This window comes from Terrapene carolina, unplaced genomic scaffold (genome assembly GCF_002925995.2).
Source record: "Terrapene carolina triunguis isolate 2854851 unplaced genomic scaffold, T_m_triunguis-2.0 Scaffold68, whole genome shotgun sequence".
Classification (NCBI taxonomy): domain Eukaryota; kingdom Metazoa; phylum Chordata; order Testudines; family Emydidae; genus Terrapene; species Terrapene triunguis.
The window spans coordinates 10,806,987-10,832,177 of record NW_020664419.1 but is presented as its reverse complement, the minus strand read 5'-3'; the positions used below and the strand labels follow the sequence as shown (position 1 = coordinate 10,832,177).

The 25,191-nt window shown below is 45.7% G+C and overlaps 1 protein-coding gene across 2 annotated transcripts in view; it reads left to right on the top strand.

Annotated features, from left to right (window-relative positions):
• FRMD4A (FERM domain containing 4A) overlaps window positions 1–25,191 on the top strand; it is a 266,873-nt gene that overhangs the window by 126,044 nt on the left and 115,638 nt on the right. For both annotated transcript variants that reach the window (XM_026648647.1, XM_026648648.2), the window contains exons 3-4: window positions 4,737–4,831; window positions 13,966–14,058. In XM_026648647.1, the coding sequence (XP_026504432.1) occupies window positions 4,737–4,831; window positions 13,966–14,058 (188 nt within the window). The remainder of the gene's footprint in view (window positions 1–4,736; window positions 4,832–13,965; window positions 14,059–25,191) is intronic.

The window sequence follows — 25,191 nt, the reverse complement described above, 5'->3', positions numbered from 1 at the left end:
CCATTGGGCTAGCCTGCTTTTCTTCAGTGTGTCTACGGCACAGGTTTTATTAATGCAAAACAAACATGCTCTGGAAGGTTAAGTCCAGAAATTAATAATGAATTAAAATGTGCCACGGACATGGCTAATGAGCTCTTTGTCTATGTAGCTCACACAAAAGGAGGTCATGGCTCATCCGTTCTCATCCTGAACTGCAATCGGCTTAACTGTTAACTTTCAGCGCTCAGGTTTGTCTTGAGATGGGGATCCAGGCGGCAACGTCACTTGTCTCTGCCAGAATTTTCCTGCCCTGGGTCCCAGCCAGGTGGGCCGTCCCCTTAGTATCAGTGAGTTCCCGCCACCGAGAATCTGCATCACTGTCACTCATCCCTTCCAGGGCTCTCTGTGCAGGGAAGGAAGGGGCTCATTCCATAGCACTAAAAAGGCCAATAACCTTGCGCAGCTGTGACAAGGCTTAGGATGACTGAGGAAAGTAATCTTGGAGGGGACTAGCAGGGCTTAACTTAAGTCTTAAGCCTCTGCGGGGATGCTGAGCCAGTAACTAACCTGGCTCGGAGCCACGGCCATCTCTGCATCTATTGTTCTTTTCCCTTATCTGCCAAGACAAGGATTATCCCATCTTATCTGATACCGCAGATTTTTAAAGAGGCCCACCCAATAGCAGGAGTGCTGGAAGCTGAGTGTCCCCTCTACTTCCCCTCTCTCCACCCCTCTACTTCCCCTCCCCCTCCCCGCCTTGCCCCTCCTGCCCCACTGCAGCAAGGGGCCAGGAAGGACCTGTTCGTTTTGTCAAGGGTGTTGTGTCAGAAGAATGCAGAGCGTGCAACCTGGGAGCAAGCGAGGGAGGCACGCCTCACTGGACGACATCATGCTTCCACTCTGCGGAAATAATGAGCAAACACTTTGCATTTACTCAGATTAGCGGAGCTCCCCGAGGATGACGGGTGAATGGTAGTAGCGCTAGCGACTGTGGCCTGCTGCCACGCAAAGCAGGAGGCGCTTGGTGCCCCGCAGGATCAAGACCAGGTGTGCCTATATTAGGTCATTTATTTTGCACTCCTTTTATTTTCTCTGCCCAGTGAAACACCAAAGCTGACCTCCTCCCTGCTCCCCACCTTAGGGTGTAGGGAGGTGTCATGTCACCACATCTCAAGCTTGCTTCCACCCTGGCAGGTAGCATGGCCGCTGAGGCTGACGTCTGGCTTCTCTGCTCAGCAGCATAATTGTTCCTTTATCAAATATCTCCGTGGTAGCAGAGCGGCAACTGCCAGGCGGTGCCAGGGGCCAAGCTCAGGGCCGCAATCTATGCCATTGTGGGGAGCCTGCTTCACCTGGCCTCCATCAATGGCCGTGGCTGCACAGACAGTGCTGTCACCACGCACGTGCTTTGTCAAGTCGTCATTGAATCGTAGGAAAACAGAAAAGTCTTTCTCCTCCTCCGCCGCCGCCGGCTGGCTGCATATGACTCTGAGGACTGCTGCGTGTGCCCCTGTGCAGGGAGGGGGATGGAAAAGGACCCAAGGGAGGTTCCATTTAGTTGAGGCAGGCATGGGGGGAGGGGCTGTCAGCATTCAAACTTCAATGAAATGACCACTTTTACTACTCTGTCGTGCCTCTGATCTTCCTGATCTCAGGCGGGTGTGATGAGGTATGGAGCTGTCTGTCTGCGTATCTGGTGCTGGGGGCTATACGAGCACCTAGATATGGTGTCCGAGCATCAGACAATAATTAATGGATTTTATCCTCACAACACCCCTCTGAAGTAGGAAAATGTCACTCACCTTTTACAGAGGGGGAGCAGAGAGACGAAGCGACTTGGCCAAGATCAGGCGTAAGAAGTTCTGAGTCAGGAACCGAAGTCAGGTCCCTGGAGACCCATTCCACTTCCTTATCAACTAGGCCATCCATCCTGTCCGGTAACTCAGGCCCTGTCCATATGTAGGGAACAAACTGTTTTAGATACAACCACGTCTAAACATGGCTGTTGCTATTTCATTATTTCTGTTGTGGTGTGGCCTAAAAACCACCGGCAAAGACCAGGGCCCCACTGTGCTAGTCGCTGTACAGACAAGTAATCCCTACTCTAAGTGCCAGGATGTAACGGGTGGACAAAACAGATGAACTGTTGTAGGATGAGGTAACAATTAAATAAACACACCAGCAGACGTCTTAGGCTGTCACTTGCCTCACCAATGCCAGTGAGCTATGGGCTTCATGGCAGAGGTGTTTCAGAGGATAAGATAACGGCTCTATGAGTGCAGCAATAACTGGACTCTGTTTAGTGTGGGCTGCAGGAGGGTATGGGAGAGGTTCTTGTGGGTAAGGCATAGGGCTAGGTATTGGGACACCAAGGTTCTCCCAGCTCTGCCACATATTTCCTATACAACCATGATCAAATCACTCAATCTCTCCAGGCTAGATTCATCCCTGGTGTAACTCTGTTGACTCGAACATTTAGCTGACGTGAAGTGTGTTAACCAAGCCTGCCAGTTGCTGTACTGTAACTGGATCCCCCAAAACAGTAGGATTTGCAGTGTAGACAGGGCCACAATCCGTATCAACAGTGGTCAGGGAAACTGCTAGTAGCCACTGACCATAACCATGTTTTAATGCTGCTGTCACTAACACAACTTTGGTCCCGCAGGCCTTATCTACAATAGTCTTTTTCACCCAAATTTCCCACCATTCCTAACATTGGCATAGCTCCACCAGTGCTATCAACAGCAGGAGCTCTAGTCTAGGTAAGACCACAGTGACATGGTGGTAAACACTAGTGGCTTCCAGTGCCTTGTCTACACTAGAGCTCCTGCCACCACTGGTAGGAAATTTTAGGAGGAAAGGACTAATGTTAAACATAGCCAAGGCGAATAAGGCATACAATGCAAAAGGGTCTCCTCACATTGCTTTGGGAGTGCTATGTACATCTCCTGTGGTGAACCTCAGTGGTAAATTTGGGTTTCATGGTCCTGTGAAGGATAGTTTGCAAGCATGCCTTTGTTTCCGCTCTTTTCTCCTAAGATCCTAAACCCGATGACACAATCTCACCCATAAACGATGAGAGGACCTAACAGGCAACTGTGTCCCCACAGCTGATGTACTTCTTATTTGATCCCTCACATCCGATCTCCTGATGCTACATTTTTTTATTAATGTCATAAGCCTAGATAATGTGACAGTGTCAGAAATGTGCTTTTAAAGGTTACTCAATAAAAAAGCTCTGGAAACTATGATTATCAGAGCAGGATAAGAAAGCTGGGCATGGTGAGTCTGAAGTAAGGACAACCGATTGAAGACATGTTCTCTGTCTACAAATAAAAGAAGGGAAGGTGTAAAGAGGACAGGGGCCAACTATTTTCATTAGTCCACAAGGAGAAAATCTTGTGTAAAAGAGCTGCTGCAATTAGAAGACTTTGCTTAAATACTACGGTGGAACAATCCCATAGGAATTGATTTTCTGGTTTGACTTCACACCTATAGAACAGGATAGTTTGGCAGCAGTGATAGATACATCATCCCTACAATGCAGCTGGATATAGTCAGAGACCCAGCAAGAGATCCTATCCACCCTTACTGATTCTGTAAATGTCCACTAAGGCCTGGTCCACACTAACCCCCCACTTCGAACTAAGGTACGCAAATTCAGCTACGTTAATAACGTAGCTGAATTCGAAGTACCTTAGTTCGAACTTACCGCGGGTCCAGACGCGGCAGGCAGGCTCCCCCGTCAATGCCGCGTACTCCTCTCGCCGAGCTGGAGTACCGGCGTCGACGGCGAGCACTTCCGGGATCGATCCCAGAAGATGGATTGCTTATGGCCAGACCAGGAAGTAAGTGTAGACCTGCCCTAAGAGTTCCTAAGCTCTGCTAGCCCCAGCTATCATGAGCAGAGGTTGGTAGCAGAGCAGTGCCCACTGAAAACTGGACGTGAGTCACCTGATTTCAGGTTTTGATACTGACACTCAACCAGAGTCACTCAAAGGTTTGCAAAAGGGGCCCACTTTTATGTAAACAGAGAACGTTAGTCTTCAGACCTGTCATTGCAGCACTGCATTTGTTCATTGTGTCCCCTTCTCATATACTTAACTTGTCATCTCTTTGGGAGATGTTTTTGTTGTGCGTGTGTACATTGCTTAGTACAATGGGTCTCTGATCCCTGCTTGGGGCCTCTAGTCGCTATTGCAACACAAATAATAATTAATTTGTTTTTCTTTAAATGACTACTTGATTTTGACTTCCAATGCTACAGAGGTGTGGTCCGGTGAGTGCTGACCACACTCAACTCCCACTGACTCTCAGTCACTTCATGAGGTCAGCAGAAGTTGAGGGTGCTCAGAATCTTTCGGGAGGTGAATTACCTCATAGAACCAGGCCCTTTGAAGAAGGATTTTCATTACTGGCTCCAGATATGAGGCTCTTGTGTCATGGCCACCACCTTGGTTGACACACTGGGGATTGAACCAGGAGCTTCCAGAGCTAAAAGCATGAACTGCTACAGCTAAAGAGCCAGTGCTCCCTAGCTATCCCTAGAACAGACTCCTATTCAGACACACAGGGAGACCCGTGACACACACTCACCAATGGGTGACACTTGCATTCTATTCCAGCCCCCCTCGACAGGACTGTCCCTTAGCGAGTCCCTGTGTGAGGGCGTAAGAGATTTCACTGCTCGTGCTAGGGAGCATCAAGGGAGTATATCAAACCTAACCTCACGGATCACTTTCTTTCCTTCCTTCCAGCCAAAGCTTTTGGCCAAGGAGCTGCTTGACCTGGTGGCATCTCATTTCAACCTGAAGGAGAAAGAATACTTTGGAATTGCCTTCACAGATGAAACGTAAGTGCCACGATGGAAATACCGGGAAGCAACTCTTAGATCATGAGAAAGTTAAATGTCGTCTCCCCACACCATACACAAGGGGCAGCACGAACGTCTATTTACCACTTAAGCCCTTAGCACAAGGCCTACAGGACTAGGGACTTATATGGGACTTAAGAGGTGCATAAGCCTCATACTGCACCGGTCAGGGGGGAGAATGTCATTTATTGTGAATCAATCATTGTCTGCGACTCATGGAGACATTAACGATCCCGTCCTAGTCAAATGTTAAATGAGCTCTTGTCATTTGGCATTGGCAAAAGGTCAGCTTAAGCAGTCTTGGATTTAAAATCCAGTTGCTTCTTCACAATCGTTATCAGTACAACGGAACTGTATAATTAACGCATTAACAGGATTATGCAGTCAGGCAGGTTCAACAGTAATGGTAAATGATTTGAGGGACAGAGAAAAAATCCTATGAAATTACACTGTCCCAGTCATTTTATGGCCCACATCAATGTTTCTTAAAGAAGAAAAGGGGAGTGGGTGGAGTGGGAAATGAAGGGGTTGCAAACTTTAGTATTAAATAGAGATGTTTTCATGAGTGTTTAAAATAAAGAATTACAGTGAAAACAGGTCTCTGGGGATTTGAACTCCCCAAGCTATGATGAAACCCAAATACAACAGCCTTGTGAATGTGCCAGAGAATCAGAAAACAAAGTTGAGGATCACAGGGTTGTCCTCTCTTGGTACTTTTTGTGAAGCCCAAGCTCCTGGATTAATGTGATGATATCAGAATCTCAGCTTTCATTTTAAAAAGGGACATTTCTGGCCCTTACGGTTTTAGAGAAAAGCTTGAAAACATGAGCTCTAGCAGCTCAAAAGCAAGAAGGCAAATAAATATTCAACAGTGAGTAGACAGCTAGTGTGCTGTGGCCACTCTTTAGCATGCTGACTAGTACTGTCTTAGCCTTGGTCTACACTGGGGGGTGGGGTGGGAATCAATCTAAGTTACGCAACTTCAGCTACGTGAATAATGTTCCTCCAGCTGCAAAATGGGGATCATTTTTCTAAGTTCCCTTCCCCTACCCTGTGTCTGTTTAGATTGTCTCTCACTACACGTTTGTGCAACACCTAGCACAGTGGGGCCCTGGTATTGGTCGGGGCTCCTCGGCAGCTACTGTAATACAAATAGGAATCATTTAATTCTGAACATTTCTGCGACACCGGTTCCAGGGATTGTCCGTAGTTTTCCTCCCTGACATATAATTTCTCTGACTCCAGGAGTTCACTTCCTTGCATGGAGCTTATGCTGACACTGGCTGAGGCAGAATAGGTTCTGGTTCATAAATATCCTCTGAGGTTGGCTTAGCTGCGGTTTTAGAAAGGGAAAAAAGCAATGAAGTATTACAGCCATTCTTTAATTTAAGAGTATAAAGCTCTACGAGAGTAAGTTATTTAGAAAGGATTTGGCCTGGGAATATCATGACAACCTGAGAAGAAAATCAATGGGAACAATCTTTGCGTTGGTGACTTAATAGTTTCTTCTGATAATATAGGGTCATTACCGCATTCAGCATGACTGAAATTAGATTGTCAGACTATTATGGTGGAGAGACATACGCTTCATATTTTAATGATCATAGAAATGCTTTACAGCATTAACCGAAGATCAGCAAGGTCAAAACGATGGCATCTTTATGGCAGGTCAGACACCTGGGGCCAAAACCAACCCTGATATAAAGCCAGTGGAGTTACAGAGTTGGCTGATTGGCTAGGAAGGATGGTCTTGTGCTGAAGGCACTGGACGTGGGGGCAAATGGCTTTTTTTTTTTAACTCTTGAGATTGTGATTCTCCACTAGCCCTCCTTCCTTTGACATCAACATTTCCAAAATTCATTCAAGTAAAAGCATCTTTGCAATGACCAAAATTCAGCTTCTCTCAAGGAACATTCGAGCCTTAGAGCTGGGTGCAGGTCTGCCAAGCTGCCTGTTCCGCAGCGGCATCAGGGGTTGTTCAGCCCCTGCAAAACCCCAGGTTATTCCCCACCACATGCTGTTCCCCATTTCCTATTGCAGGCCCTGATCCCAAGCCCACTGAAGTCATTGGGTTTTGAAGCCGGCCCCTAACCTCTTACCAGAGTGGGTACAGCTGAGCAAGGAGAGCCTCCTCAGACACATGACACAGGATAAAAATGTGTAATGGAACCCTCGAGTATCAGGACATAAACTAACCACTAGTTGCCTGGATCCGTGGTTCTCAACCTGCGGTCAATTAGCCCAGCTGTGTGCTAAAAAAAAATCCGGGTCCTGGCTGCCCGACCCCATGCACAGCAAGGTCCAGGGTCCCAACTGCCCAGTCCCGCATTTGACAGGATCTGGGGTCCCGTCTGGCAGGGTCTGGGTCCCGGCTGCCCGGCCCCGCGCTCGGTGGGGTTCGGGTCCCGGCTGCCCAGCCCCGTGCTCGGCGGGATCTGGGTCCCACCTTCCTGGCCCCACTCTGTGGAGGGGTCTCCGGGTGGGGGGGCGCTGGGCAAGGGGTTAGCAGGAGGCACTGTGGTTCTCAACCTGCAGCCCACATAACACATTGTGGGCTACATATACGGCCCACAATGATAAATAGGTTGAGAACAACTGGCCTGGGTGAAGAAGAAATTTCCTCTGAAGTATCTGGTATCGACCACTGTCAGGCCTAGGATTATTATTTGTATTTCAGTAGTGCTAGAGGCTGTGCCAGGCACTGTACAAACACATAGTACAAACTGTCCCTGCCTCAAAGAGCTTGAAGTCTTATTAGCCAAGACAGATCAAAGATGGGAGGGGAAACACAGGCACAGAGAGATAAAGTGACTTGATGAAGGTCACACAGTGAATCAGCAGCCAAGCCTGGAAGAGGCCCTGGGTCTCTTGATACCTAGTTCAGCGGCCCAGCCAATGAACCATGCAGCCTTTCTGAAATGGGCTACTAGTCTGAGCCATGATGGCAGTTTCTATGTTATGGACTCTACTGTTGTGCTGAATCTGCACCATGAATCCCGAGCAGTTTCCTGGACCCCCCCCCCCCGCCCCTCTCTCGTGAGTTTTCCATCAAAGACAAGGCTATAGCCCTAACTCTGGGAAATCGGGGGCTTAATTTTAATAGGGTTCTGCTGTAGTAGTTGATGGCAATTGTAATAATAATAATCTGTAGGATTTCTATAGTGCAGTCAGGACTTAATCCTGCCCCACTGGAACGAATGGAAGTTTGATTTGGAAGGGAGGTAGGTCAGGCTATTAATCCACAGATCTCGAAGTGCTTTGTGCACACTAATAAATGTAGATCCACTTGCTATAAAACTGGACACTAGCCAGTACATCTTTATAACTGAATCCACCTTGAGGCAAAGTGTTCATTGACATGCTGCTTTCCATGGAAAACCCTGATGGGAGAAAATGGAAACTACTCCATGCAATTGCAAGTGCCCAGCCCACATGCCAAAATCTATACTCAGTCCATAAAATAAATGTGCTCCGTTTCTGTTTGCTAAATGCAATTACATATTTGTTATTGACCCAGCAATTTAACTCCAGCACTGCACCTCTATTTGTTGTTGGATCAACAATTTAACTCCAGTGCCTCCATAGACAACAACAAAAAATGATCTAGGTTTCACTGAAAGGACCAACTAAGTAATAATATACAAGCCCCTCTGTGGCAGGGGAGAGCCTGTGCAGTTAGGACTATTACTGGTGATTCCACTGATGTAAATTCTGAAGTGCAAAAACCAATGCGGATAATAAAGACAAAAGCTGTCGTGCCTCTTATTAAATTGTATTGGAGAAGTGTCTCCATGCTGCAGCATATCAAGGGGCATGTTAAAAATTGCTCGATGCACTAGCTTTGTGGCTGGCTCTCCTGCCTTTGGGGGAACTTTACCTCTTCTTCTTGCCACCTCTTTGCTACTCATGCAATATCGGCAGCAATACACAGGCAGTATTAAATATATATATTCTTTTGCACTGATTAACCCACTTCCTTAGGCTAAAATGCAGATAGAATGATTCTTTCCAAAAGAAGCAACCACCTAAAGTGAATGGCTGCTCTCTGCCCTCAGTACTTTCCACTGTGGTTGGGGATCGTTGCACATGTAAGACAAACTTGGATCATCCCCTTGAATAAACCCATAGGACTTACACAGCAAGTCCTTCATCAACACGTTGACTTCAATGGGAGATTGGCTCCTGGTGTGTAATGCCAACCCTACGACCAACTTAGTAACACAGAGGCAACAGGAGAGGCTGCGGACAGAATGGTGGCCTTAGGGTCGCTCTTCCTTGCTTTTGACAGTGTTTTGTACATGGGCCCTAGTTTGTTGAATGCTTGCTTTTTAACAGTTGTTTAAGTAGTAATAGATACGCTTGTCTAATTTCAACCTCCTCATATAATGTGGCATCTAAAGTCCAGTCTAAGTTTTAGCATCACTGGGTTCATGTTCCACTTAAGGGATACTGTAGATAAAAGGAACAGAGAATGGGGGGAAAATATGCATAAAAAAATATATATATAGTCCAAGATGTTCAGAAGTGACTCATGATTTTGGGTGCCTTGGGCTTTGGGTGCCTAACTTGAGACACCTTAAAGGGGCCTGATTTTTCAGAAGGTGTTGACTCCCGCCCTCTGAAAATCAGGCCTCTTTAAGGGCTCTTGAGCTGGGCAAACAAAATTACTAGTCACTTTTGAAAATCTTGGCCATAGTGTTTACACTGTATATAGGGCACTTGTGCTAGTCGGGGGCTGGGTAGGTGTTTCAATTCCTAACACCCCGCACAAGCTTCCATTAGCTGGGGGGGGAAAACATTGTTTAAAAATTGAACAAACTTTGAAAGAACACACAGGCTGAAATCACAGGCAGAGAAAGCTTTGGGAACTTGAACTGGGTTTGCAGGTCAAAATAAAATATTTTGAGAGGGAAAGTTCAGAAAAGTGAACCTCACAGAATTCAGAGACTGTCCCTAGTTGAGACAGGCAGAGAGAGCAATGGTAGAACTCTAGGGAAATTGGCACAAAAAGACTGTAATTGCTTTAGTTCCTCATGGATTGTAACTACCCATTTCTGGACTTTGAAGAGGTGAAATCATTGACCCAAATGACCTCCATGGCTCCTCTTTCATTGCTATAGTCTACAGCAGTGATTTTCTATATTTCATACCAAGGAAGGTTAGTGCAGTGGACTTCACTAGGAGTTAAGTGCCTAAGCTCCTTAGAGCAACAGAGGGTCCTGTGGCACCTTTAAGACTAACAGATGTATTGGAGCATAAGCTTTCGTGGGTGAATGCCCACTTCGTCTTAGTCTTAAAGGTGCCACAGGACCCTCTGTTGCTTTTTGCAGATCCAGACTAACACGGCTACCCCTCTGATACCTAACCTCCTTAGGTGCTTTGTAAATCCAACTGGGTGCTGATCTGTATCTTTGGGTGCCTAAATACTTTTATAAATCTGGCCCTCTGTGTCTGCTGCTCCGAGCTGTAAAATGCAACTGGTATTGTGAAGAATCATTAGTACTGAGAGACCCCGTGGTTCAGTGGCCTGAGCAGTGGCCTGGGATTCAGGAGACCTGGGCTCTGTTCCTAGTTCTATTGATGACTTGGTGTGTGATCTTGGACAAGTCACTGCATCTCTCTTTCTTCTTGTCTGTAAGTTCTTCAGGGCAGGGACGCTTTCTCACCAGAAGTGAAATCCTAGCCCCACTGAAATCAATAGCAAAATTCCTACAGTTGAAATCAGGGCTCATTGACGTCATTGGGGCCAGCATTTCGTCTTATGTGTTTGTGCAGTGTCTAACTCGGTGAGGCCTTGCTCTCATTTGGGTGGCACTGTCATATAAATAATGATTTTTCTATAACACTGTACGTGTACACGGCACTTCACAATGTGTAGAACGTGACAAAGAACAGTACTCCAGCCCAGGAAAGCTCGTTACATAAAGGCACAAATGGATAAATTAGAGGAGAAAACAATAGAGGCAGGTACCATCCAGACAAAAGCGAGCAGCATGTGGTAACACTGGTCTACAATTTTTGAGAAGTCGTCTGCTTCAGAGATAAAATGTGCTATTTATTATGTATTTTGATGTGCTGAATTCAAATATGACAATTAAAACAACTGATTGGATACTGTTTCTAAGATATTTAAGTTTTTACATTTTATGTCTATGTATATTTTGTAGATAGTAGAGTTTTAATCATAAATTGTAAACCTAGGTCTTTTCATGTGTTTATGGTTGCTTTACATGATAATATTTCACCTGTCCTGTTTATGTAACACTTTAAAAATCAGCAAAAGGGTTATATAAATAAAATTTATTATGAAACAAAAGGCAAAAAACTATTCTGTACATAGTTTAGTCCTATTCAGTGTCTGCTCGGCGCTTCTTGGCTTGTCTCTTGTATTCATTAAATGGAGCATCTCTTGTCACTGTCCAGCAATAGTCTGCAAGCATTGATGGGCTCCATTTGTCCTGACAGCGTTTCTCCATTGTTGCAATGTCCTGGTGAAATCGCTCGCCGTGCTCGTCGCTCACTGCTCCGCAGTTCGGTGGAAAAAAATCTAGATGAGAGTGCAAAAAATGTATCTTTAGTGACATGTTGCAACCAAGGCTTTTGTATGCCTTGAGGAGGTTTTCCACCAACAACCTGTAGTTGTCTGCCTTGTTGTTTCCGAGAAAATTTATTGCCACTAACTGGAAGGCTTTCCATGCCGTCTTTTCCTTGCCACGCAGTGCATGGTCAAATGCATCATCTCGAAGAAGTTCACGAATCTGAGGCCCAACAAAGACACCTTCCTTTATCTTAGCTTCACTTAACCTTGGAAATTTTCCACGGAGGTACTTGAAAGCTGCTTGTGTTTTGTCAATGGCCTTGACAAAGTTCTTCATCAGACCCAGCTTGATGTGTAAGGGTGGTAACAAAATCTTCCTTGATTCAACAAGTGGTGGATGCTGAACACTTTTCCTCCCAGGTTCCAATGACTGTCGGAGTGGCCAATCTTTCTTGATGTAGTGGGAATCCTTGCACGACTATCCCATTCACAGAGAAAACAGCAGTACTTTGTGTATCCAGTCTGCAGACCAAGCAAGAGAGCAACAACCTTCAAATCGCCACAAAGCTGCCACTGATGTTGGTCATAGTTTATGCACCTCAAAAGTTGTTTCATGTTGTCATAGGTTTCCTTCATATGGACTGCATGACCAATTGGAATTGATGGCAAAACATTGCCATTATGCAGTAAAACAGCTTTAAGACTCGTCTTAGATGTATCAATGAACAGTCTCCACTCATCTGGATCGTGAACGATGTTGAGGGCTGCCATCACACCATCGATGTTGTTGCAGGCTACAAGATCACCTTCCATGAAGAAGAATGGGACAAGATCCTTTTGACGGTCACGGAACATGGAAACCCTAACATCACCTGCCAGGAGATTCCACTGCTGTAGTCTGGAGCCCAACAGCTCTGCCTTACTCTTAAGGTCATTCAGTTCACCTTGTGTTATGAGGTGTGGTTCAGAGGAGGAGGATGGGAGAAAATGTGGGTCCTGTGACATTGATGGTTCAGGACCAGAAGTTTCATCCTCTTCCTCTTCCTCGTCTGACTCAAGTGAGAATGATTCTGGTGCATCAGGAACTGGCAGTCCTTCTCCGTGGGGTACTGGGCGTATAGCTGATGGAATGTTTGGATAATGCACAGTCCACTTTTTCTTCTTTGACACACCTTTCCCAACTGGAGGCACCATGCAGAAGTAACAATTGCTGGTATGATCTGTTGGCTCTCTCCAAATCATTGGCACTGCAAAAGGCATAGATTTCCTTTTCCTGTTCAACCACTGGCGAAGATTTGTTGCACAAGTGTTGCAGCATATGTGTGGGGCCCACCTCTTGTCCTGATCTCCAATTTTGCAGCCAAAATAAAGGGGATAGGCTTTCTTAACCATAGTGGTTATACTGCGCTTTTGTGATGCAAATGTCACTTCACCACAAACATAGCAGAAGTTATCTGCACTGTTCACACAAGTACGAGGCATCTCTGCTCACTTTGGCTAAACAGAAATGTGTCCCTTTGCAAAATCAAACACTGACAAATAAGAGAGCACGACACTGTATGATTTCTAGAGCTGATATAGGGCAATTTGTTCAGCAGAGTGATGTAAGCTTCGTTATGATTGCATCATCCGTGACTTCTAGGAATAACATGATGCAATTCATATCATGTATGACGCAATACAAGCTTCAGATTGCATCATTCATTGTTTTGCCTAAAAAGCAAGTACTGTCCAAACCCAGTCATAGATTTATTCATAGATCCAGTCCAAGATGTATTTTAGTCTTTTCTGGTTTAAATTGAGATCCCTTCCCTTTATAACTCACTTATCCTCCGCCATTCCCAAGTCAAGGGTCGTATATACTGACCCAATAGCATATCTTGAAAACTAGAGCCAATCAACAATTTTAAGCATCATTTTCGTTCTCAGTGACCCAGAATTAGTAAAGTTTGACTACATTTATTTCAGAAGCATTTTGGCTGTAGAGCAGTGGTAATTGGAGCTAGGATGCTCCATGGAACAGCTGTGTGTTTCAGGAGCTCTTTGAAGGAGGAAAAAGAAGAGCTTGGCAGGCATTATTGAGAGGCTATTCCAAGCGAACGGGGTGACAAATAAAATGTCTGAGACTTTGTATGGCTGGGTTTAGCCGTGAGTGAAATATGACTGGCATTGTACAAACTCCTAGCAATAAGGATTTTTAATGGAAATCCTGACAGACTTTTAATTATGGCGCCACACCAGGGGCACTGTAATAAAAGGTGAAGTTCTTATCTTCTGGGTCATTTGTGCTCTTGTTCCGTGCTACCAGCTTTCACCCTGACAGATTGAACTTTATGTGTTAAATATTTAGACTGAAATGTTGCCAAGATGGTATCACCTCTTTTCTCTGAACATTTCATGTGGGTTTCTCAAATATTGTACAATATAGCCTAAGGCAAATAGCATGCATTACAGTGTGTGTGTGTGTGTGTGTGTGTGTGTGTGTGTGTTTTAACACCTCAGCCCTCATTACAATAAGTAGCAAGCAGTCTCTTGTTGCTAATGTAACTAAGTACCTCTTTTCTTCTCTTGTCAGGGGACATTTAAACTGGCTTCAGCTGGACCGTAGAGTGCTAGAACATGACTTCCCCAAAAAGTCAGGACCAGTTGTTTTGTACTTCTGTGTCAGGTAAGTGTGTGATTGCCAGCAGGCCCCATGACACACAATTAAAATGACACATTTCCTAGAGGTCAACAAAGTGGGCCTTTCTGTTCTTGTTTTGCTTTTCATAAGGCTCTACAAAGATGCATGTAAAAATAACAGTAATAGTTTACTGAGGCGCTTTTTGATCTGGGTGTCATTCTTCTTTTGTTCACACCAGTGTCAATTAGGAGTAACCCCATTGTAGTCAGTGGAGTTACACAGGGGGAAATCCAGTGTGAGGGGAAATCAGGCCCTATATCTTTTGTATGTTAAGGGAAAGTCAGTCTACACTACAAAATTAAGTCAACCTAAGTTATGCCACCATACAGCCACTGCAGTAATTAAATCGGTTTTATACGTCCACACTACACTCCTTGAATCGGAGGTGCGCGTCCTCACCAGGAGCACTTGCATCAATTTACCTGGCAGTGTGGGGAATCGTGGGGAAACTTAACCCTTAAGTTGTCTTTTCAATGCACTCACTACCATTTATGAAACTTTGATTACAGGGAAAGAGGAGAGAAGGCAGAGTTTGTTCTGTGTCTTTGATATCTGAAGTTGCAGGTTCAATGTTAGAACTGTGCTAGGTCCGATTAAGGCTATGAATGCCAGTGGTTCAAGAGAAGTTCTGATGGCTTTTATGTTTGTAAGTTACTTTACATGTGGCAGCTTTGGCTGTTTAGAACTAGAGATGGGCCCAGATCCATAAACCCCAGCTATATGCAGAGCCACCTCTGTTTAGAACTAAATCAGTCAGTTGGGCCATTTCTATAAAAGTGCTCACCGTAAATGCACAAATGAATTCCTGTAGAAAATCTAATAAAGATACATAGCGATAGTTGGTAATAATGGTCCAATACTACAACTTTCAAGAGTATTACTATAGGCCCAAATTCAGAAGTTCTTACTTGGCAAAAATCCCACTGAAGAAATTGGGAATTTTGCCTCAGCAAACGCTGAATAAGAACTTCAGGATTTTGTGCTCTGACGTGCCTCCCTGTGGAAATCAGTGGGGCAGCACAGGGGTTAGTCATGGTAGTATTTGTTCCCAAGGGCCCAATTTTGTCCTCAGACCCACTTAGGCGACTCCCACTGAAGTCAGTGTCTCTCTCTATCTTAGGTTTTTATACAGTACTTCTCGGTAAGGTTTTGAATGGGAGGTGCACTGAGAGGGCGAACTGGTTGGTCAGATGCGAACTGCCCTATGCTATCACTGTGCAATATTATGTTATGGTGCTGTGTGTTAATATGCATGTATAGAGCATCATAAGTCCACACGGTGTTTTACAAACAGGTAAAACCCTTTCCCGGCCCCAAAGTGCCTCACAATGCAAATAAGGCAGAAAAAACGAGATGTAGGACAAAGATCCAGGATAGGGAATGTATGGAGAGGATTGATAAGGAGAAAGAGGCAGGAGGGATTGGTTGCAGAGGTAGATTTTAGGGAGGTATTTGAGAGCCGGAGGTTGGCAGATGAGGACAGAGAAACTGTACCACACGCAGAGAGCAGCATGTCAGAAGCCGTGAAGCTAAGTTTAGGAGAGACCGCAACATCAGACAGGTGAGGGCATTAAGAGGCAAGACACAGTGAGGGATTCAAAGAGTGTAGGGGGTGATGTGATCTAAGCAGAGGGAAAGGAAGATGTAGCAGCACTGTGGTCTCACTTGGAGATGCAGGAGGAAGAATACAGAGATGGGGTCCCTGGAGATGAGTAGGTCACCGTATTCTGGGTGAGAGAGGACCCAGATAAGTGGACCATTAGAAAGTGAATTTTGCCTTGATTTGCAATCCCCAGCCTGAAAGAATGGTTTGGATGTCATGGGAGGTTAGTAATTCCTAGTCAGGGAATATGTGAGCAGGGAATAGATAGTGTGTGAATGGTTTATCTTTTGGAGATTCATTTCAGTTTTATTAATTGACATGAAGAAACAGTCAGTAGAACTCATTCCTTTCTCCGGTGCAACGTCCCTTTGGTGAGGATACCCATCCCAGGGGTATCTCCGCTCGTTGCGCTGCAGCCATTAATCATTCTCTGCACAAGTAGCTAGGCTAAATCAGAATATTCATCCTGTGGCATGTGCTGCTGCTGCGGAAGGACCTGGGGTGCTGCGAAGGAATCAGTAACACTCCAGCCCCATGGAAGCCAATAGCTCGTATCTATGGCAGAGTTGTGGTCCCCCAAAGGAATGTCCATTTCAGATGAAGCCTGCAATGTAGGTTGATTGTTACCAGCTGGGTTAACTCAGCATGGGAAGGGAGGTCAGAAACCCTAGACATAGCAAGTGAGGGTTGCACCCCTGTGTAACTAGGGCTATTGTAGAACAAAATGGCTTTGAGTGTATGGTAAGATGCCTCAATGAAATCCATAGCACAAGGTTTAGATGTGTTGCTGTCTGTAATTTAGCTTTACCTTGTACTCTGTCCACACTGGAGATTTGCCCTGACTCCAGCCATTGGTGGCTCAGTGTAGCTGCCCCGGGGTGACCCCTAGTGTACACAGGACAGACCACTATAAGATGCTGTTTATACTTGTGCTGCTTATGCTGGTTTCAAGCACAGGTTAGCTCCACCAGTACTAATAGTGGCTTTGCCAGTCAACACTGAGGGCTTGCATGGATGGCTGGCCATGAATGTCTGGCATCAGGGTAAATATCCAGAGCTGCTTTAGTTTTTCAGTCTTTGCCAAATCCAGTGTTTAAAACAATATTCCACCATTAGGAAAGGGCTGATATTAAAAAAATCAAAACCATCAGGGTGTGGCTGTCACTGCAGAAGGGTGAGAATGAACTGCTAATGAATGCAATGTCCATGGGGCTAGATAGACCTTTCCTCTTGTTGCCGAAACGCCCCATCGCTCCTAGTGCCGGCTAGAGGATAAGTATGGGACATTGTTCCCTGGGGCTCTGAGTCCTCAACCTTGCTTGAGTCACTTACGCAGCGATCACAACGCATCATTGTTATGTGTGTCGTTCACTTCTGCTGGCTTTCTCTTGTCTTTGAGAAATTAGATTGGGGGTGGTGCTGACCGCAGCCTGCTGTGTTGTGAATATAGAGATGTGAATATAACCGCACTAAATTAACCAGAGCAATTTATTCATCTCCCATGTAATGGGTTCCATTTGTCCATCTAAGGTGTTTGCCACGGGAAAGAATTGAATGTAACATTCAGAGGTTTTCCCTTTTTTGGGTGAGGGGAGGGGGATTAGCGTTGATAGCCACCGAATACATTTCTGGACCAGGCTGTAAGGCTGGAGAAAGGGAGGCAGGAAACCGATGTTTAGGTGAGAGCGGACGGTTTATAGTGCAATGCCTCATTCCATTGCATTGCCAGAAGTTCCTTCTCCCCTCAGGGCCTGTCTCTCTCTCTTATGCCCACTGAGGTGGGATAGAAGCAGCATTCACAGAGATCGGGGCCAAAAGGCTAATATGAGATATTGGTTAAAATGGGGCAATCAAAATAAGTCCGTTTCACAATCCAGGGAACAGTGCTTTCCCATTGTATTTTAATGGAAACTCAGCAGATACTCTTCACCTGCCGTTGTACGTATTGCAGTGCAACCAAGAGGCCCCCTTGTGCTAGGCTCTGGCCATACACAAAGGAAGATCCAGTCCCTGCCCCAGATTGCTTACAGTCTAAATAGACAGGACAAAGGGAATGTTTGACACCAGCAGGCAAGGTCCCTAAGGGACCAGCCACCAGACTAGGCACAGGAGGCATTCCCCCTCCCTGTGCTGGGAGCTGTGGGGTCACCCCCTCTCTGCCCCAATACACCCCAACATCCCATCTGCACCTGGAGCTGTGGGCACTAAGGCGTTGGAGCCAGCTTAATCAGCTCTGTGCCTATGGGGAATCCACAGCACCAGACCTGTAGCCAGTTTCTGCTCAGGTCGGTGGGGCATGGCGGGGGGGGGGGGGGGGGAGAATAGACTCTACCCCCATGTCTCGTTATGTCTGTACAATACCATGCACAGCTATGATGCTATATAAATAACAGGAACAATAAAACTTTGTTAAACCTGTATTCATGACCAGGTCCAACCTAGCTGCCAACCCAGGTTCCCCATGACTGGACCTGCCTCTTCCACAAAGGCTGGCTAAGCTGTGCCGTAAACCAGATTTTCCACAGCTGCATGTAACCAGGGTTCTTTGTACAGTGTGCACCAGGCCTGTCTGTGCTAAGGGAAAAAGCTTGGCGCTCACACGAGTGAATACATAGCTTGTCTAGCCACAGTGTATAAATACAGTAACTCAGACTTTGTTTGCATCTTGTTGAAAGCAAAAAGACCCTGCAATTTATCACTGCCTTCCCAGGATGGCCCCACGTTTTAGTCACCATGGGGAAGGTGTAATAAATGGCCTGTGGGAAAGCGCCACTCCTCTGAGTCTGTTTTAAGGCTTGAGAAACTTCCGTCCAGAAGATTTACTTGTGTGAGGACTGACCTTTGCTTGAGCAAAGGAACTAATGGAGACTCTGCTACTTAACACACATTTCTGTGTTCTGGGCATAGCCATCCATTAAACACATATCTTACAAGCAGTTTCACTCTAGAGTCCCATAATGTAATTTCTGCTTTTTGCTAAACTGGGAATACATTTGTATAAGTGGGCCGTGTTTAGAAAAAGGGATACGTAGTTTTCACTTTTTCCTTTACAGTGAATCTTTCAGCAAAAAAAAGTAATGTAAAAACCCAATCCTGTAAGCCACATTTTGAAGTTTCAAGTGTTGGCAAGATTGTGTGGCGTTTATGAAGCTCTTAGTTAATGTAAAAAGCAACAGAGAGTCCTGTGGCACCTTTAAGGCTACGTCTTCACTACAGGGGGGGGTCGATTTAAGATACGCAAATTCAGCTACGCGAATAGCGTAGCTGAATTCAACGTATCGCAGCCGACTTACCCCGCTGTAGGGACGGTGGCAAAATCGACCTCTGCGGCTTCCCGTCGACGGCACTTACTCCCACCTTCGCTGGTGGAGTAAGAGCGTCGATTCGGGGATCGATTGTCGCGTCCCGTTGGGACGCGATAAATCGATCCCCGAGAGGTCGATTTCTACCCGCCGATTCAGGCGGGTAGTGTACACCTAGCCTAAGACTAACAGATGTATTGGAGCATAAGCTTTCGTGGGTGAATGCCCACTTGTAGTGAGAGGCACTATACAAAAACAAGAGATGGGCAAGCTGTCAGTATGAGATTTGTACCTATTGTTTTATCTAAATTAATACGTAAGCTAATGCATTAATACAGAGACTTTGAGTTGGTCAAAATCACACAGTCTCCACCTCCACTGCCCTACCCCGTGTTCAGTTATATCTGTACAGAGTGGGTGTGTAGTGCTACCACCCGTATAAGCAAGTGGGTAGAACTTATTTGAGAGTGTTTCATTCAAGGCATGTTACACGAGGTGCAAGGCACTGGAAACACTGATCCCATGAGTCAGTAACAGCTAGGAATAGAAACCAGACATTCTGAGCTCTAAACCAGATCAGCTTCAAAGGGTGAAACCGTGACCGCATTGAGATAAATGGCAAAGCTGACATTGCTTCAGTGGGACCAGGATTTCACCCGAAAGATCTCTGGTCAGTGTGCCCATCTGTAAAATGGATACATGAATTACATCAAAGGGATGTTCTGAAGTTTAAGTGATTAAACTTCTAAAATGCTTTGAGAGCTTCAGATGAAAAGTTCTCCATATGTGCAAAGCAGTGGTGTTATGAAGTACAAGGCACCCTCTCAGGTATCTCTGTGGTTGGGAAGTCTCTGTTGGTGGAAGAACTAAGACTACCTGACTTGGAAGTCAAACAATGAGCCATGGAGTTTAAGACACAGCATGGGAAATTCCCATTCAGACCCTCCTTTTCCACTTGGATTCTGTTGTAAATTGGCCGCTGGAGAGGAGATGAAGGAGGTGATCATTTGCACTAGCCCTGCCTTCTAGTCCTCAGTACCTGCTCAGCCAATCGCTCCCTCCACCAACGTGTCTGTGCCTGTGGGGACTCCCCAGCACCAGAGTCAGGTGCAGAGTCAGGGCTCCAGGATGCCTTTCAGGGACAACCCCCTCTGGCCAGAACACACCTCGCTACTTTGTGCTGCTTAGTCATTTTTCATCAGGTGATTCTGGCAGGTCTACGCCCTGCACAGCTGGGGGACTCACTAGAGTCAGCGCCTATGCACAGGCTGCTTGATATCACACCTAAATATTGTAGTGGAATGAGCACCTGCCTGAAACACCTCCTAATTCCTCCCTTCTCGCCTGCCCATGGAACTGTAGCTTTTACAACATCTCATCATCTCTATCAGAGCAGCCCTGCTCCTTTAAGGGGGGTCCCCCAACTGGGAGGAGGCTCCATTGGGAAATATGCAGCCTGAGGCTATATCTAACTTTCCACTCCTCTCACCAGTGGGTGCTGGAAGGAACAATGCACATGCCCCCATACAGGTACTTGGCCCACCTGTTCCTTCCTCCCAGACCATCCCCTTCCATTGTGGTTTCTGGGCCCAAAGAACCCCTTCCCCTGGCCCCATGGAAGGCTATGGGGCGAATGCTGCCCCTGAGGTGGCTGACCACCCCACCCTCCCCACACACACACTTCCATAGGGTGAGGGGAAGATGTGGATATGGCTCACTGAAGCCAATGGGGGTCGTTCCATTGACTTCAGTGGCTTTTGGATCAGGACTATGTAGATCCCCCTCAACATGCAGTTCCGAAGGGTGTCTGGCCCTAAGTAATCAGATCTCACGCTGCCCCTGTGAAGTAGGCCCCTGCCAGTCAGTTCGTATTAATCTCCCCATTTTACAGACGGTTAAACTGTGGCACAGAGAGATTAAGAGATCTTCCCAAGCCACCCCGCACATCAGTAACAAAGCTGAGACCCAAGACTCCCAGTTCCCAGCACGGTCTGCCCCAGCCGCTAGATGCATTCTTGTCAGTGCTCCAGAAATGGTGTAAGTATGGAAAATGTGCAGTGGCTTGATAGCATGTGATACAGGAAGAGGCTAGGGAGGGAAAAAACATGTTAGCTCTGGTCAAATAATAGCCCCGGCTTTCTAGGCTCAAATTTCTCTCTTAGTAGGATTGCATTCACCTTCAGAGGAAAACTAAATGTTGCAGCCACCATGTGACGAAATGAAAGCAGACAAGGCTCCCTCTTCCCGAGCCCCATCTCCCACCTAGTAAATTGCCCATCATTAGCTTTGATCCCTGGTATCTGGGATGGAATGAGAACAGCACCAAGTGCGGGGGTGGAGCCCCACTTTCCCAGCCTTCAAAGGAGGGAGGCGTTCAGTGTTAAAATTGACGCGAGGGTTCCGCCGGAGAGGGGAGATGGAAGGGGCTCTCACTGCTTGGGATTTTCATATTTGTTTCTGTCTGATTACTTAGCAGATCTGCAGCAGGGTCATTTTTCCCTCCCAAGGAACATGGCATGCTTTAAATGTCAGTGCTTAAAGTGTGCGTCCATGAACATTAACACATGGGGTTTGAACATAAAAGCAGCCCAGCAGCCCGAGCTATCTAAGATAATCATTTACCACAAGATGCTGGGTGTAACAGCATCTCCATCTGATGTGCACATACATATCATTTATTTTTGCAGAGAGCAAATCGTCCCGTTCTCTATATATTATCCACTGAGGTTTTAAATGACATGGCAGGGAAACTACAGGCCAGATCCAAAGCTCTGCAAATGGGTAGCTCTCCCCATTCAGGGAAGTGGACACTGTATCCAATTTTATCCATTGCTTTGTTGATAAACCTGAGCATCTCTTCTTCTTTGAGAGCTTTGCACTGCATCCCACTGAGAATAGAAATGTTTATAGATTTTTCAGGCCAGCAGGGCGTGTTTTGCCCTTGTCCAGTGCCTTCCATCCTAGGAGCGGAATGTACTGCACAATAGAGCTGATGGAAAGAAGGGAAGTATATAGGTTAGAAAGAAACTAAAAAATATGTTCTTTTGTTTGGAACTTTTCACAAGATTTTTTTGTTTCAGTTTTCTTAATTTTTTGTTTGTTTGCTTCAGTGGGGAATGGAATGCACTCTTTCTCCAACTGTATTTCTCTTCCCCCCTTCCCCCGCCTCCCCCGATTAAAGAATATAAAAAGGGAGGAAAGAAGTAAAAAAGTAAGTGGGTTATTTTTCCCCACCGAAGCGGACAGAGTACTTTTGAAAGTGTTTGAAAACTATTCAATCGTTTTCCAAAAAAATTCTTTTCAAATTTTCTTGCAAATGAAAAACGTTGACTAAAAAAGGAAAAATCCATCCCACTTTTGTCCAAAAAGCCAAGTTTCATTCCATAAACCTTTTTTGACCACCTCTGTGCATAAGCATGAGTTAAGCTTCACAACAATCAGGAGAAGGAGGGAAGTGTTATTATTAAACACACGCTACCTTTGGGCAAACGGAGTCACACACATATTAAATAATGTGTGTGCTCATGCCCAGTTAAGTTCCTGCATATTTGAATTTAGATCCTGGACACATACCATGGCAATGCATTATTACCGTCCGGCAATTCTACCTAAACTGCTAGTAAAGAAATACAGATCGTGTTATAGACACCGATCTCAAACACTAGGAATAATTCATGCATTCAGATGAACTAGACAGCTGCTAGTTTGAGCTGATAGAACCTTTTGCTGATTGTTCGTCAAACCCAACATGGATTCTGTGATGTCAAGTGTCTATTTTGCCCAAAAGGCCCCGAATTAGGTGGGCCACGAGGGCAGAATTGCCCTCTCAATCCTAGAGATTTTCCCTGCAGGTGCTGAGGCTCCTTGGATGGGAAGCTTGCTGCCTGCGCTGTACTTGCTTCAGGGACATAGAGCTGTAGCCACCGGGGCTGTCAAGTAAGCACCATGAGCCGTACGAAACTCACACACCCAGGATTGGGTTTTTATACAAGGTTGCAAAAAGGATCAGCTAAATAATCAGAGGCAGTGGAGTCTGGGGACGTGGGGCTATCTCAGGAGGCACTCAACCCCTTGCAAAATCAGGCACTTTAATGATGAGATAATGGAACAGGGGGCAGATTTTCAAAGGCACAAATGGCAGTTAGGCACCTAATTCCTCTTGAAAGTCAATGGGAGTTAGGTGCCTAATTGCCATTCGTGCCTTTGACTGTCTTCTCCCCCTCCCAGTCCCATCTTCCCATCCTCAGCTCTTATAACTCTGCATAACTCCAGTGAAGTCCATGCAGCTATGCCAATTCCCATCAGCCGAAGAGCTGGGATTTCTACAGTTGCTTGTAATAAACACTATAGCAGAAATGTGTTTTGGCTGGTTGAGATACGAATTGCCATTGATCACTGCGTGGCGTGTCTGAGGCTTTGCTGTTTAAGAGCGAGTTGCTAATATTTAACATGAGCATGGTCTGATCCGAGCCAGACGTGCACTCCCAACTAATAGATTTTAGTGCTGTTGAAATTTTAAACAGTTCAGATGTGGTGGATTCAGAAATCCTCCAATATCTATTACATCACTCACTATAATCTTCCTGCCATTGAAAGGTAGTACTCAAGACAAGCTCTTTGTGTTCATTACACAGTGCAATATTCACTGGTCCATTTAATTAATGCTTAGAAAATGTATTTGGTGCCGTATGTGACAAGGGAACGGGGACAGAGAGAAACAGGATTGTAATTAATGTGATCTTTTTCATGTAGATTGTGAAGTCAAACCCCTCCCCAGAAGCCCTTTGGAGATTTCATGCCACCTGCTCTAAGAGTGGGGAACTACACTGTCCTTGAAACACTTACTGGCTAGTGGAAACACTGGAATTAGCTGTCTAATGTAGTATTATTTATTGATTGTATTACAGTAGCATGTAGATCCCCAACTGAGACGGGGGCCGGATTGTGCTAGGCACTATCCAAAAAAATAGGCGTTTCTAAAAGCTATGTTCAAGGTCAGCTAGAAGTTATGGGCTTGATACTGGGGTCATACTGGGTGATATTCTTGGCCTGTGTGATGCAGGAAGTCCGACTAGATGATCTGCATGGTCCCTTCTGATTTAAAACGGATGAATATGTGAAGATATAGTAAAAGTCCCTGCCCAGACGAGATTACAATCTAAATAGACAAGGGCTGGGGGAAAGAAGTAATATAATCCCTGTTCTACAGACTGGGACCGACAGCACAGAGGGAAAGAGAGTTGCTCGGGGTCATACAGAGAGCCTGTGGCAGAGTCAGGAATTGAACCAGATCACCTGAGTTTTAGATCAGTGCTTTAACCACAGGGCCAGTCTTCCTCCCTGCTTCATCAGAGCGATTTGGTCATTGCGAAGTGTATTCTCCTTCCGTGTATTTGGAAATATGGATGGTGGAAGAAGGGTTCATAACCAGTGTGCACAAAAAAATAAAAGTGCCTTCCCCCACCCCCCTACTTGTTCCAGTGCTGGCTGTGAATTCAAGGGAATGAGCTGCAGTTCTGGTATTCTGAGCACATGAGTTCTCTGCACAGACCTATTTTCTTTTCAATAAAAACAGCAGTTTCCCTGTGCACATGTATTGTATTATCGAGGGGTACGTCTGCTCCGGCGCCTTCCCAGAATACATTACACCAGGCAGGTCACTTGAGAACTGGGTTTTCTTTGTGCATCTAAAGTATCCTGTGCGAGCTCTCAGTTAGGCAGGGACTCCCTTTTACACAGCAAAGGGGTTTGTATGTGCCCACCGAGAAAGCATCGTTGCAGCTTCAAGAAATGCAACACTGACCCCTAGCGTTGAGCAGGAGGTTCTTGTTTTTTGAGCTAACACGCTAACAAGGATCTCTGGCAGTGCTACAAACTCCACTTGGGATCTGAAAATCAAGTCCTTCCCTCGTCTTACCTCAGCACCAGTAAGAAAGATCACGCAGTCAGCATTTAGCCGTGATGTGTGGGGTAGAATTTAAGTCTCCATTCCATTGCAGTATTGGCTCTCCGGCGCCAGCAACAGCCATCATTTTGTCAGTGATTTCAGCAGCTGGGACTTCAGATTCATGCAGAGAGCAGACATAATGAGAAGGTGCCTGTTTTGCACAGTTCCTTTTCAGGACATAGCTGAATGTGTAACACAGTTTGTATGATATGGCAAGAGAGAAACAGTTTTGAAGGGTCTTCGGAGGAGACTCGGGATTGTGGATT